The sequence below is a fragment of the Mustela nivalis genome (genome assembly GCF_964662115.1).
Source record: "Mustela nivalis genome assembly, chromosome: 3".
NCBI classification, from domain to species: Eukaryota; Metazoa; Chordata; class Mammalia; order Carnivora; family Mustelidae; genus Mustela; species Mustela nivalis.
Genome location: NC_139022.1, coordinates 80587450 through 80601635, shown reverse-complemented (window position 1 = coordinate 80601635; position 14186 = coordinate 80587450). Strand labels below are relative to the sequence as shown.

The 14186-nt window shown below is 37.8% G+C and overlaps 2 protein-coding genes across 16 annotated transcripts in view; one reads left to right on the top strand and one right to left on the bottom strand.

Annotated features, from left to right (window-relative positions):
• GFM2 (GTP dependent ribosome recycling factor mitochondrial 2) overlaps nt 1-5602 on the bottom strand; it is a 79440-nt gene extending 73838 nt beyond the window's left edge. For 6 of the 15 annotated variants that reach the window (XR_014310171.1, XR_014310172.1, XR_014310173.1 and 3 more), the window contains exon 1: nt 5406-5580. The gene's annotated coding sequence lies outside the window, so the exon portion shown is untranslated. Of the gene's footprint in view, nt 1-576; nt 704-5405 lie in introns of all 15 variants that reach the window. The other 9 variants (XR_014310170.1, XM_082724948.1, XM_082724949.1 and 6 more) reach the window with 5 other exon arrangements.
• Nucleotides 5603-5607: 5 nt separating this feature from the next.
• Nucleotides 5608-13819, top strand: NSA2 (NSA2 ribosome biogenesis factor). Its single transcript, XM_082724968.1, has 6 exons — nt 5608-5815; nt 7293-7480; nt 7572-7722; nt 9340-9519; nt 11613-11805; nt 13575-13819. The coding sequence occupies exons 1-6, from the start codon at nt 5813-5815 to the stop codon at nt 13640-13642; spliced, it is 783 nt and encodes a 260-aa protein (XP_082581094.1). The 5' UTR covers nt 5608-5812; the 3' UTR covers nt 13643-13819.
• Nucleotides 13820-14186: the final 367 nt, after the last annotated feature.

The window sequence follows — 14186 nt, the reverse complement described above, 5'->3', positions numbered from 1 at the left end:
GTCCTCTTCTATGATTATAAAAATTAAGTAATTTTGGTTTAAAAATATTAACTGAATATGAACCATGTTTCAAGTACAATATTAAAGCTAAGAGAAGTTCATGGAAGCATCTGAGACTAGGTAGAGAGCAAGGAAACATTGTGTGCCATTTTATATAAGAAGCCATGTCAAAACTCATTATTTTGGGGAATCTGGCTGGCTCAGTCAATGGAGTGTGCAACTCTTGATCTCAAAGTTGTGAGTTTGAGCTCCACACTGGGTGAGGAGATTATATAAAAATAAGATCTTTTTTAAAAAAATCCATTATTTTCCCCTCCTAAATCTGTGTTTTAAAACAGCCACATTCACTAACCCTCATTTATTTTTTAATTTTCTTTTTTTAGAGACAGCACAGGGGCAGGGATGGGGGTGCATGATGGTAGGAGAGGGGGAGGCAGAATCTTATGCAGGCTCCATGCTCAGTGAGGAACCTGATGTGGGGGAGGGAGGGAATCTCATAAACCTGAGATCATGACCTGAGCAGAAATCAAGAGCAGACTGATTCACTGACAAGCCACCCAGGCACACCTCACTAACCCTCATTTAGAAAGTCACCAAATCCTTGTGATTTTATTTCCTAAATTTATCTTGAATCCATTCCCTCTTTTTCACTTCCAGTGTCAAAGTTCAGGAAGTTTACAATATCGTGCATGTTAGATCCACTCTAAAATAGAACAAAACATTTTAACCAATGAAATACAAAAAACCCTAATACGTTTTGATTCCACATTGCAACTAAGAAACTACCACTTGTCACCCTGGTAGAGCATCTAAGATCATCCACAATTTTCTGTAAAGACTATTAAAATACTCAATACCTTTCCCAACTACCTATATGACCTATGTGTATGAGGCTGGATTTTCTTCAGAGAGTTCAACCAAAAATAAAGATCATACATACATAGTAACAAATACAGAAGGTGATAGCAGATGCCTTTATGCCTTTAGCTAGCTGTTTTCTTTATGCCCAACATTAAAGACACTTGCAAAATTCTAAGGCAAGGTAAAATATTCTTCAAACTAAATTACTTTTGTAAAATAAAAGGTATTTCTCATAACACTATATTACGTACACTAAGATTCAGTGGATTTAAGTGAATTGTTAAAGTATTTTAAAGTTTTAATTTCTAATAATTGAGTATGTATTATAACCTACATTTAAAAAAAAACCTCTTTGGAGTTCTAAATCATTTTTAAGAGTGTGAAGGGATGCTATAGACTAAATTTTGAAAACATATTCCAACATCCTGTTTCCCCAAGTGAATGACCACGATTATTTTAAGTTACAGAAAAACTAACCAAGAGAATCCATCTTGTATATACTAATACTTAAGAAGTCAAATTTTACATTAAAATGTGAATTTGAGGAAAATTAAGTAAATAATAACATAGGTGACATTCAGATATAACCAGTCTTAAAAAGTACTCAAATCACTGAAGGGAATGTATTGCTTTAATCCATTATTTACATATATCCTTCAAATAAAGAGCCTCCTCATCTACTCAAAAACATTTAAAGGTTCTTAATAAAACAAAATCTGTCCCCAATTATAGTCACAGCCTGTACTCTCCTAATCCCCACTCCATACCAGGGAGCTCCAGCCAAAATTCCCCAGAAAAATCATAGTCTGGCACCCTCACACTTTCGTATATAATGTTGCCACTGCCTGAAAGCAATCCTAGAATCCCCAAGACTCCATTCTTGGTCAATTTCCATTAATCTTCATGCCCCACCTTGAAAGCTTTTCCTAATTTCCGAGAAAGTGTTAATACTATCTTCCCCACGTTTCCATAACATTTGGAACTTGTATTTACTCATGACAAATACGGTATTTACAAGCTCTCTCCATTACTGTGAGCTCTCCAAAATGAGGGATCTTCTACCAGCACTGCCCGGCACAATGAGTCATTTTTTGACCTATTAAGTTGATTAGGATTCTCCAGGGATAAAGGATTTTCTTCTTTCCCATAGATCAATGACTTTCAACAAAAACAGCTGCCTACTATAGGTGCTATAAGGCAATTTATTCTTCAAGGCCCAAACCTCCTTAAGGCCTTTGGAGAATAAAGGTTCACTAAATGTTTTAACACCTAATTGATACAAAAGCAATAATGGGGAAGAAAAACGGGTAACATTCTACATTACTGGCAACAGGTTACATTACCAATAAACAAAAAGAATCCATGATTATTTTTTTGTGAATCAGTAGAGTATCATGTTTGTAAGGCCTAATATACAAAAAGAGAAATCATGGGAGTGCCTGGGTGGCTCAGTCTGTCAAGCATCTGCCTCTGGCTCAGGTCATGATCTCGGGGGTCCTGGAATAAAGCCCTTCACGGGGCTCCCTGCTCAGCAGGGAGTCTGCTTCTCTCTCTTCCTCTGCTCCTCCTCCTGCCCCTGCTCTCGCTCACTCTCTCTCAAATAAATAAAATTTTAAAAGAGAGAGAGAGAGAGAAATCATGGACCACTAATCAAAAATCACGGGAGGTCTGGGTGGATCAGTCACTTAGGCTTCTACTTTCATGATCCCAGGGTCCTGGGATCTACCCCCCACATGGGCTCTCTGCTCAGAGGGGAGCCTACTTCTCCCTCTGCCTGCCACTCCCCCTGCTTGTTCTCTTATTCTTTGTCAAATAAATAAAATCTTTAAAAAAATCATAAAATACATCAGTATGCAAGCAAAATTGAAGGTGATGTTGCTGAGAATCAAGTAATATATGAAAGGAGATCCTAAAGCATCAAAGTTGTTCTGTGTTTCCAGATGGTTTTTGTTACAGTTAGTAATTTCTCCCAAAATAGAACTCCTTTTCACATTTTTGTCAAATCCAGTGTTTTTCAGGAAAATATCACATATAAATTACGCCAATATGTTTATTACTGTCGAATCTTAAAATCATCTTTGATTTTTTCCTATGTTCAACAGATCTCATGTTATCAATCTAAACACTTGTTTTTACTACAAATTTATTTCTAGCACAAGTTCTAAAACAAACCAATTGAAGTTATATAAATTATGTCTCAATTTAAAAAATCAGTTTCCCCTGTTTTTTAAAAGTTTCACCTGATTTTTTAAACCAGAAAAAAGTTTACCAAATTAACTTTTACTTGCTAAAAAACAGCCTAAGTAGATAAAGATACTTTTAAATTTAGGTCAACTGTACCGATAAAGCACAATTCCCTTGTTCATTTAACATTTATTGGAGCAACAGCTGGTTATCAGAAATATAAAAATGAGTAGCACATGATCTCCAATCTGGAGGAAAATGTTAGCTTTAAAAATTCTAGCCCGAGGGCACCTGGGTGGCTCAGTGGGTTAAACCTCTGCCTTCGGCTCGGGTCATGATCTTGGGGTCCTCCGATCGAGCCCTTTAGCGGGCTCTCTGCTCAGCGGGGAGCCTGCTTCCCCCTCTTTCTCTCTGCCTGCCTCTCTGCCTACTTGTGATCTCTGTCTGTCAAATAAATAAATAAAAATCTTTAAAAAAAACAATTCTAGCCTGTCTCCTGCATATTACAATAGCAAACATTTCAATCATAATACTTTTTACAAAGCTCTAACTATACCTCTTCCTCTTCTTCAATGTAAATAAGCTTGACTTTTTAACCATACACAATCAACTATTAAATCAGCTCTCACATCCTCCTGACTTTTCACTTATAGTTTCTCCTATAGCAATAAATACTATCTAAATTTAAATCCAATCAAAGAAATGCATTTTCATGCTTCTGACTGCCAAAATGCAAAAAGTGGGTATCTACTATAACCTTTTGGTAGATAAAACAAGGAAGTGATGATATCCTACTTGGCTACTGCCAGGTATATAGGAAGTAAATTTTTCTCAGAAAGTTTTGCTGACATTGATCTGCTCAGGCCATTTTTAGCCTGCAATCACAGAAGGTAAGAACAAATGATAAACAGCCAACCACTTGTCTCCTCTATTTTACACAAATCAAAATGTGACCACTACTTAACCTTTACTTTCTATTCCTGGTCCAGAAGGCAAAAAGGGCATGAGTGGCTTTGAGAGTCATAAATTTAAAAAAAACCAACAACATTGATGAGTTCACAACTTAGCCTACGAAAAATTCCCATAAGCTGAAAGAACTACAACAGGAAACAATAAGGATAAATCTCACAATGTTAAGCAAAAGAAACTAACACAAGAGTTCATACTGTATGATTCCAATTATTTAGAGTTTAAAATGGGTAAAACTATTCCATTTTGTTACAAGTCAGGATGGTATTTACACTTGGAGTAACTGGAAAGAGGCCTAAGGAAGGATTCTGGGGTGCAGGTTTATGTAATTTCTTGATTCACGTACTGCTTATAGGGTGTCAGAGTTTGAAAACCCCCCTGAAGCATCTATTTTATATATGCATTGTTTGCATGTATCTTACACTTCAGTAAAAAGTCTTTAAAAAAAAATTTTTTTTTAAGATTTTATTTATTTATTTGACAGACAGAGATCACAAGTAGGCAGAGAGGCAGGCAGAGAGAGAGGAGGAAGCAGGCTGCCCGCTGAGCAGACAGCCTGATGCAGGGCTCCATCCCAGGACCCTGAGATCATGACCTGAGTTGAAGGGAGAGGCTTTAACCGAGCCACCCAGGCGCCCCTTTTTAAAACTTTCCATAAACTTCTCAATGTCAAGTGGGCAAAGACCTGAGTAGTTTACAGAAGACTTGCTGTAGTCCCAAGTCTTCTGCGATCTTGGATAAATAACTTAAAATCTCTGAACCTTCCTTTCCATCTATCTCATTGCCGGACCAGTATGAGAATTAAGTTCATTTACTCAACAAGAATTTATTGTTATTGTGTCTACCACTGCCTCCTAGCAAATGGTTTAAAAGTAATGAGCAAACAGTACTCACACTGTCTATATCCTAGTCACTAGATAATAAAAAGGAATAAATAAAATACTTACCATCTCCTACGGTGACACGTGCTGTAGAAAAGAATTATGCAGGAACCGGGAACTCGTTAGTAACCATAAGCCAAGTCACTTAAGTGACATTTAAATGACATTTAAGCAAAAACGTCAAGAAGGTGTAGGAAGCAAACCCTGGCGGAAACGTGTTGTAGGAAAAAAGAGATTACGTAATTTACTGCACCTGAAAACGCTGGTTAGAAATAGAGTTTTAAAGAAAATATACCACATTAGAAGATGGAGCCTTGAAAACCCTCAAAACCAAACCCACCTTACTGCCTGAATTCTACGAACTAAGACTTAGGAAGATGATTAAGGCCTTCGGGAGACCCTCTCCTCCTTGTCTGTGGCTGGCTGTTGCCTCCCTCGAGGGGGCACGGTGCCCAGCGCCCCGCAGGATAACAGGCACCCGGGAGTCGGACCGCGCGGTCCCATACCCACCTAGCACTAGGTCGCATACTGGAGGCCGGCTTTTTCCCGCCGGGTGTTAACCGCAGGTGCAGGCTGCGCAAAGTCCGCAAAGGCCTCGTGCCACTACCTCGGCGAACGTCCTGGTCACTCCAGAAGAGAACTTAACACCTTCACACCCGCCTCCTCCGGCCACCGCACTCCCCCAGTTCCGGCGGTGCAACACTGAAATGCCGCCTGCGAGCAACTTCCGCCCTTCCAGCTAAACGCGAAGAACAGAGGTCCGGAACCGATGTGTCGCGCTTTCTCCGGAGTCGGTGGTTTTACGACTCTTTCCCGTCGCGGCTTGCGTGGAGTTAGCTCGTGGGTCTGGGAGATCCGGAAACTGAGATCTTCTTTGCGCCTCGACAGCTGCACCCCACAGCTCTGCAGCCGTCACCATGGTGAGGAGGTGGTTTGGGGGCACTCGTATCGCAGGGCTTCAGAGTTGGTGGGGCCTGGAGGCCCTGGGGCGGGGGGCGAAGGGTGGTAGGCGGAAGGGAGGTACTGCCGAAGGGAATGAGGGTGAGGGGGAAAAAATTGCATCTGGTGAACACAGATTGGGGTATTTGCTAGAGTACACGCTTTAGAGCGAGATCGGGTTCACTCTGTTAAATTCCTGGCTTAGCCACGTTTGTGTATTGTCAGTGCCAAACCCCAGCGATAACCCTATACTGTAGACAAAATTCCGCCGCCACTTAGTTTTATTGCTGAGGAAATTTAAGACAGGCCCGGCCACGAGCCAAGCAACTAATGAATTAATTAATCTCGGCTTAAAGCACAGATCTGACTGCCACATCCGTTCTCTTTCTACTATGTCTCTCATTTGTATCTGCGGAATGGCATTGCACATGCTTTTCCTCATGATTTCTGCAAAGTTTGTGCTAGCAGTTGAAAACACCACACCAGATACATAGTAGCTGGTTGTTATTTGGAGTTATCTGTGCTAGAGTTGAGGTTGCATCATTGTTTTAGTTTTCAGTCTTAAAGTACAAATGGACTGTGGCCACATGTTTAAGATAAAACAAAAGTGGCCTATAAAATAAAAACGGGCACTGGAAAAGCAAAAAGGGATCTCATACATTGCTGGTGCAATGCAAAGTAGTCCAGCCCCTTGTGAAAACAGTTTGGCATGTGGCCACACAAAAGACTTCTGTGCCAGTGTTTATTTGCTAAAAACGGGAAACACCCCAGATATCCATGAACCAATCAAAGGATGAATGAGGGTATACCCATACATGGAATACTACTTGGCAATAACAAGGATTGACTTACTGACACATGTAACAACATGAACAAATCTCTAAAGCCCTAAGTGAAAGAAGCTAGATGCAAAAGGCTACATATTGTAGGTACTATAAGCTTCTTCACAATGATAAAGGGAAAACTAGAGTGAGAGATAATAGATTGGAGGTGGAAAAAGGACTGTCTTCAAAGCAATGCAAGGGAATTTTCTGAGGTGATGGAAATAGTCTCTATTTTTATTGCGGTGGTTACAAAACTCTGTAGTCTGTATTTTTTTTTAATAAAAAGTATGAAGAATAATGATGTTATTGAAAAACCAGATTAGTCATGCTCAGGAAAAGAGAGATCCTGGAATGATGTCATCCTTTTTGTGGTCCAGTGGATTTTGGACAATTCCCTTCAACGAACACTAACTTTCATTGAGATTATTACAGATGTAAATCCTGATGCCTTATACCATTCAGTATCAACATATATTTAACTCATATAATGTAAATAGGCTTAATAGCGCAAGAGTTACTTAAGCAAGTGAACATTCAGATGGCATAAGGCCTTCTGTACTTGATATGGTATTCAGAATGTTATTTAGCATAATTCTGTCAACATTCTTTAAAATTAATGTTTCTTACATTATAGCCACAAAATGAATATATTGAGTTACACCGGAAGCGCTATGGCTATCGTTTGGATTACCATGAGAAAAAGAGAAAGAAAGAAGGTCGAGAGGCTCATGAACGTTCAAAAAAGGCAAAAAAGATGATTGGTCTGAAAGCTAAGCTCTACCATAAACAGCGCCATGCTGAGAAAATACAGATGAAAAAGACGTAAGTGATGAGTTCTTCATTGTAACCAGTTAACATCTTTTGAGTAGTAATTTTTAAAACTGAAATCTTGAATCTTCTTCCTTCTCGGTAGTATCAAGATGCATGAAAAGAGAAACACCAAACAAAAGAATGATGAAAAGACTCCACAAGGAGCAGTACCTGCATATCTACTGGACAGGGAGGGACAGTCTCGAGCTAAAGTACTTTCTAATATGATTAAACAAAAACGAAAAGAGAAAGCGGTAAGAAAAATTGAAATCTTCATTTTTGTTTAGGAGAATGACTTAATATTAGTCTTTTTCTTCAGTGTAATTGGAAATATGGTGTCCAGCTATTATTCCCATTATTTAGATATCAAAGTCTTTGTAAATTTCATTTTGTATTAAATATTTCAGTAATAAAACATTTACTTTCTCATCATGAGAACATTCGCATTTAACAGGTTTTTAAAAAGTTACTAGAATACCACACATCTTTAGTGTAAAAAATATCTAAAAAGGCATGAATCTCAAATTCAGTATTTTAACAGCTTTCTATACTTGACACCTCCTAATGCTGTGCTCTTGTGGAAAAAAATACAGCTGCTTGTTTTTGCTGCCCTATATTATTAAAATTAGTTAAAAAGTAGAATGGTGGGAAAACCCTCTAACTGATTTGACTTAAACAAAAATTTAACATTTTTTTAATATTACTAGATTACACTTGGTATCAAATTAGGTTAAAGCCTGCTAAAAACAGATAAAGGCATACATACTACTTTTAAACATCTGTGGATAAATTGACAGAAATCCAGATAGCATCAGAAATGTTCAGTCTCCAATTTTGATTTAAAAAAACAACTGTTTGTGGCATCTAGGTGGCTCAGTCAGTTAAGTGTCTGCCGTAGGCTCAGGTCATGTCCCAGAGTCCCTGGCTTAAGCCCCACATCGGGCTCCCTGCTCAGTGGGGAATCTGCTTCTTTCTTCCCCACTCACTCTGTCTCAAATAGATAAATAAATAAATAAAATATTTAACAAAAAAAACAGGCTGCTTATATTTTGGTGTATGCTATCTAAAATTAGAATGGTGTAACTTGAGCACCCGAAGAAACTTTAGAGGTTATCTGCTTAACCCCTTCTTGTTTTACAGATAAAAGACTTAAGTCCAGGAGGTTGTAAATCATTCTTCATAGTCATTATCTGTAGAGTGGTAGAATTGCTTCTAAAATCTGTCTTAATAAAATCATTCTTTTTTTCTACCTTGTGCTGCTTCAATTTTTCATAGAATTTTCATTCTGCAGAAGTTAAAAATGTGACAGTGATTTTGTCCTTCTAGTGATAAAATCTAAAAGTCCACTTGAGATAAGAGGTGGAGACAGTCTTCCACTTTTATACTATTCACTCTTTAGTAGTAAGCACATACACTGTTTTGAGAAATCAGTGCCCTACTACAGGTGGCATTTTTCATTCATAAAAAGGCATTGAGATTTTTAGCATCAGCAAACAATTTATTTATGTATTTTAGAGTTTATTTGTCCCACAAGCAAGGGGAAGGGCAGACCGAGAGGGAGAAGCAGGCTCCCGGCTGAGCAGGGAGCCTGATGTGGGGCTCAATCCCAGGACCCTGGGATCATGACCTGAGCCACCCAGGCACCCCACAAACCATTTTATTTAATGTATCTGTGATAAGAAACTTAATAGTTCCAATTAATTTGGGGTTTTTGAGGAGACAGTGCAGACTTCTAGAAAACATTGGAGCCAAAATCTTGCTGGTTTAGGAAAAAAGTGAATCTACTACTTTGTACAACTAAAACATGCTTAAATTTTTATTCTCATTGCTTTTTATTAACATGATAAATTTTAACTATGGTCTATTTTTAGGGAAAATGGGAAGTTCCTTTACCCAAAGTTCGAGCCCAGGGAGAAACAGAAGTATTAAAAGTTATTCGAACAGGAAAGAGAAAGAAGAAAGCATGGAAAAGAATGGTCACTAAAGTCTGCTTTGTTGGAGATGGCTTTACTCGAAAACCACCTAAATATGAAAGATTCATTAGGCCAATGGTAAGCCCATTGCAAGAGTGGAATGGATTAAATATTAGTTGCTGTGTTAAATTGAATAAAGTATAATTACCTGAAATTCCTAAAATTGGTGTGAAAAGAGATTGAAAAACCTTTTTAGGCTTTTTTTTTTTAAGTTATTGATAAGGATACTGTCTTAAGTTATTGATAAGGATTCTACTACTATCAAGAATCTTGTCTTTGGCTTTGAGAGACAGGAAATGAAAACTAATTCTTACTGCAGTGTCAGTGAATCCTGATTTTTATATATATGTCATATTAGAACCTTTGTTTTCCACGTGAAGTCACCTTACTCATTCAGCAAGTAATCTACTGACACTTGTTCTCTTTGAGAACAGTTAGAAAACTTGAGTAGGACTGTTTTTTTTTTCAAGAAGCAGTTTGCATTTAGTAAGAAAATTATCTTAATGCTTTTGAAAACATTCAGTATATAGTCACTGAAAAAAGAATGTAATCTAAAAGTAGAACTTTAATTTCTATAGACAACCATGACAGTCAAAACCATTCTCCTCCCCTTTCTCAAATGTAACTGAACATTTGGTTAGCCACTCATCAACTCAAATTGGGGGTGCTCACCCCCTGCACAGCCCAAAATCCACACAGAACTTCTGATTCCCCAAAAGCTAAACTAATAGCTTACTATGCCTGGAAGCCCTACTGAAAATATAAAGTCAATAAATACATATTTTGTATGTTATATGTATTATAATTCTTAAAGCGAGAGAAAAGAAAATGTTAAGGAAATCCTGAAATAAAATAATTTTATAGTACTGTACTGTATTGAAAAAATCTGCCTCTAAGTGGACCTATGCAGTTCAAACCTGTGTTCAACGGTCAGCTATGTATTTTTTGCAGAATCCCTTTAAAACACACTGAATTGCTCTCTTCACTGGAAATCCATTCTGCTTAGAAAAACAGAGAAAAGTTGACAGTGTTACCCTAGCCCTCAACCTGAATAATTTTTGATGGATTAAAATGTTGTCGAGCAGCCTGTTTCTGTAAATTAAGTTCTGTTGGAATACAGCCATGCTCTTTTATTTACATATTGTGTATGGCTGTTTTTTTTCTGTAGACATTGAGTAGTTGAAGGTGAGACAGTGTGGCCTGTACAACCTAAAGTGTTTGCTGTTCATTTACAGAACCTTCACCTATCCCTGGATTGTATTATGGACTCCTTGTTTTGATTTCATATTTCCTAATTTTCTAAATATAGTTTCTTAACTATCAGTTCTGTAGGGAGAGAATATAGTCATCATACTGTTCTAGGGTTTTTGTAGCTTGGCAGATAAATCTCATTGTGCATTAGTCAGATGGCATTCCCAGCTATGTAAGTTTATTACAAAATTCATTAATGAGTCCATTAGTAAGAACTTTTGTATCGCTCCCCTCTACCCTCTTACAGGCAAATATCAAACTTAAGAGACTGTAGAGTGTTGCGGCTTCTGAAGTGCTGCCCCCCAAAGGCCGTATCTGGGTGACGAGATAACTCCAGTCTCTGTAACAGACCTCTCTGGGCTTGAGTCTCCAGTCTATAACCAGTATTACCATCAATGAAAAGCTAACAATCCACCCTCTTTTTTCATCATGTTAAAAATAGCAGAGATCTACAGAGACTTGGAATCAGGAGAGTTAAGTTTAATTCCATCCACACACCATTCAACCTGGGAACAAGTCATTTCACCTATCAATCTTTATCATGCAAAAAAAAAAAAATAGGGGAGTTGTTGTTGTTAAGGTTATCCTGCTTAAATAAGCTATTTGTATGCTCCATCATAGTGCCTGGCATGCTTGCAAATCCTCAGAAAATGTAGATAATAGGAAAATCTGAGAATGATGCTAGGTAACACTCCATGCTGAAACATCAGCATTGTGTGTTTGGGGTTTCTCCCTCACACATTTATCAGGTTTTTGGTCTATATAATTAGAAGTTTTTAAATTGATGCCTTAAGATTTGAAATTGTTCATCCCTGGGATATTTTTTATTTCGAAGACAACTAGAAAAGCAAAAAGGGATCATCATTGCTCATTGTTGTTAACAATTTAGACTCATAACATTTTTGTGTTTGACTTACTAGGGCTTACGTTTCAAAAAGGCCCATGTAACACATCCTGAATTGAAAGCCACCTTTTGCCTGCCAATACTTGGTGTAAAAAAAAATCCTTCATCCCCACTATATACAACTTTGGGTGTTATTACCAAAGGTACTGTAATTGAGGTGAACGTGAGCGAGTTGGGCCTTGTGACACAAGGAGGCAAAGTTATTTGGGGTAAGTAAATTTCTGAATATGGGGCTGCTGCTACACAATGCTAAAATTGAAATTTGCAAGTTGAAAGGACACAGCAGATTTCAGTGCAGAGTTAAAATGGTGTGAAATCAGATTTAAATCTTTAGGAAGAATATTTTTTGTAGACAAAGTTGTGAATGTGATTCTTTTTAAGTTAGATAACTAGTTTCCGTTACAAGTGTACTATATTGTTAGAATTTAAGACTGCTTTAAAAGGCATTAGGAGGGGGCACCTGGGTGGCTCAGTGTGTTAGAGCCTCTGCTTTCGGCTCAGGTCATGATCCCAGGATCCTGGGATCCAGCCCCACATTGGGCTCTCACTCAGCAGGGAGCCTGCTTCCCTTTCTCTCTGCCTGCCTGCCTCTCTGCCTACTTGTGACCTCTCTCTGTCAAATAAATAAAAAAAATTAAACCAAAAAAAAAAAAAAAAAAAAAAAAGGCATCAGGAGGAGAGCAGATGCAGAGTTACAGTTATAACCAAAAAATACTTAAAGATTATAATAGAGTAAGTTAACCATGAGCTAAGGAAGAGAGACATAGCATACACACAGCCACATTATTTCAGTAGTAATTAAAAATAAAAGGTGTCATGTAGCAATTTTAATTCTTCTTCCCTCATTTTCTTAGTTTTCTGCTTTTTGGGTCCAGGTATTTCTAAACTTTAATGTTCTCTGAAATTGAAGAATACACTAATTTCTTGAATCTTCATATGAATCACTAATTCATACTTCCTATTGCCAGATCTCAGTTTTAAAATAGGTTAAATTGGGTGCCTTGGTGGCTCAGTGGGTTAATCATCTGCCTTTGACTCAGGTCATGATCTCAGGATCCTGAGACCAAGCCCCACATCAGGCTCTCAGCTCAGTGGGGGGCCTGCTTCCCCTTCTGCCTGCCTGCCTATTTGTGATCTCTGTCAAATAAATAAAATCTCTTTTTTTTAAGATTTTATTTATTTATTTGACAGAGATCTTAAAAAAAAAAATCTTAAAAAAAAAGATTTTATTTATTTGACAGAGATCACAAGTGGGCAGAGAGGCAGGCAGAGAGAGAGAGAGAGGAAGGGAAGCAGGCTCCCTGCTGAGCAGAGAGCCCATATGGGGCTCCATCCCAGAACCCTGGGATCATAACCCAAGCCGAAGGCAGAAGCGTAATCCACTGAGCCACCCAGGTGCCCCTAAATAAAACCTTTAAAAAATTTTTTTTTAAATAAAATAGTTTGAATTGATTTGAAAATTAAAATTTGTTGCATTTTCCAGTAAGAAAAGTATGTGGAAAAGTAACAATGTTCAGGTCAATCCACAAGGGCTTGTTAATAACAACTTACTAACAGAATGGAACTGAACACCACTTGTAAAAAAAATATAAAAACAGTATATAAGAATTGTTTTCAGAACCATTTGATTTTGAGTGATTTGTAAAATCTCATTGATCTTACTGTAATTTTTTTTCTTTCTTCAAAGTGGTGATTAAGAATATTTTGGGCTGGGACACCTGGGTGGCTCAGTTGGTTGAGCAGCTAGCTACCTTCGGCTCAGGTCATGATCCCAGCCTCCTGGGATCGAGTCCCACATAGGGCTCCTTGCTCAGCAGGGAGCCTGCTTCTCCCTCTGCCTCTGCCTGTCACTCTGTCTGCCTGTGCTCACTCTCTCTGTCAAATAAATAAATAAAATCATAAAAAAAAAAAAGAATATTTTGGGAAAAGTTAGTTTTTATCAACATTAACATCCCCCCTTTTCCCATTTTTTCCTCAGGAAAATATGCCCAGGTTACCAACAATCCTGAAAATGATGGATGCATAAATGCAGTCCTGCTGGTTTGACAGCAGTTCGAAACAAGTAATTCCTTTTTAATTACTGAAGACTACACACCAATCAGGAAAACAACTGTTCCTGTGGTGGTTCTGGATACTACCGAACAGCCTTATGTATCTGCAGTCATCAAGAGAAGCATTTATTCTATTGTGAAAAACATTAAAATAGACATTTATTCAAATAAATGGTCTTTATTTTTGTCTTTTTAGCATTTGGATGTTCATAAATTTGAATAATTTTAAAAAGCAATTATAGAAATATCTTGGTCCATAATCTGCATTAAGTAGTGGATACTCAGCAATGCAGACCTATTGTTACTGGAAAAACCAGTGTAGTTGAAAATAGGTTTTATTATAAAGGTTCGTGCACACTGAAATATAGACCCTAAACTACAGAACGGTCATTTCTGAGACCTTCAAATTTCTTTCACCCCATTTTCATTAATCCTAAGAAATGCAGCATTAATACTTGGTAGCATTTGTTTGTATATACTCTACAAGAAGTACAGGAGAGAAAAGGCACACTACGCTAAATGGAGTTCAGAAGGATTTA

What these genes read in the sequence shown, in the direction of transcription:
- NSA2 (XM_082724968.1), top strand. An exon ending in AAAAACGAAAAGAGAAAGCG is followed by an intron (nt 7,723 to 9,339) that starts GTAAGAAAAATT and finishes GTCTATTTTTAG; the next exon opens with GGAAAATGGGAAGTTCCTTT. An exon ending in AAAGATTCATTAGGCCAATG is followed by an intron (nt 9,520 to 11,612) that starts GTAAGCCCATTG and finishes TTGACTTACTAG; the next exon opens with GGCTTACGTTTCAAAAAGGC.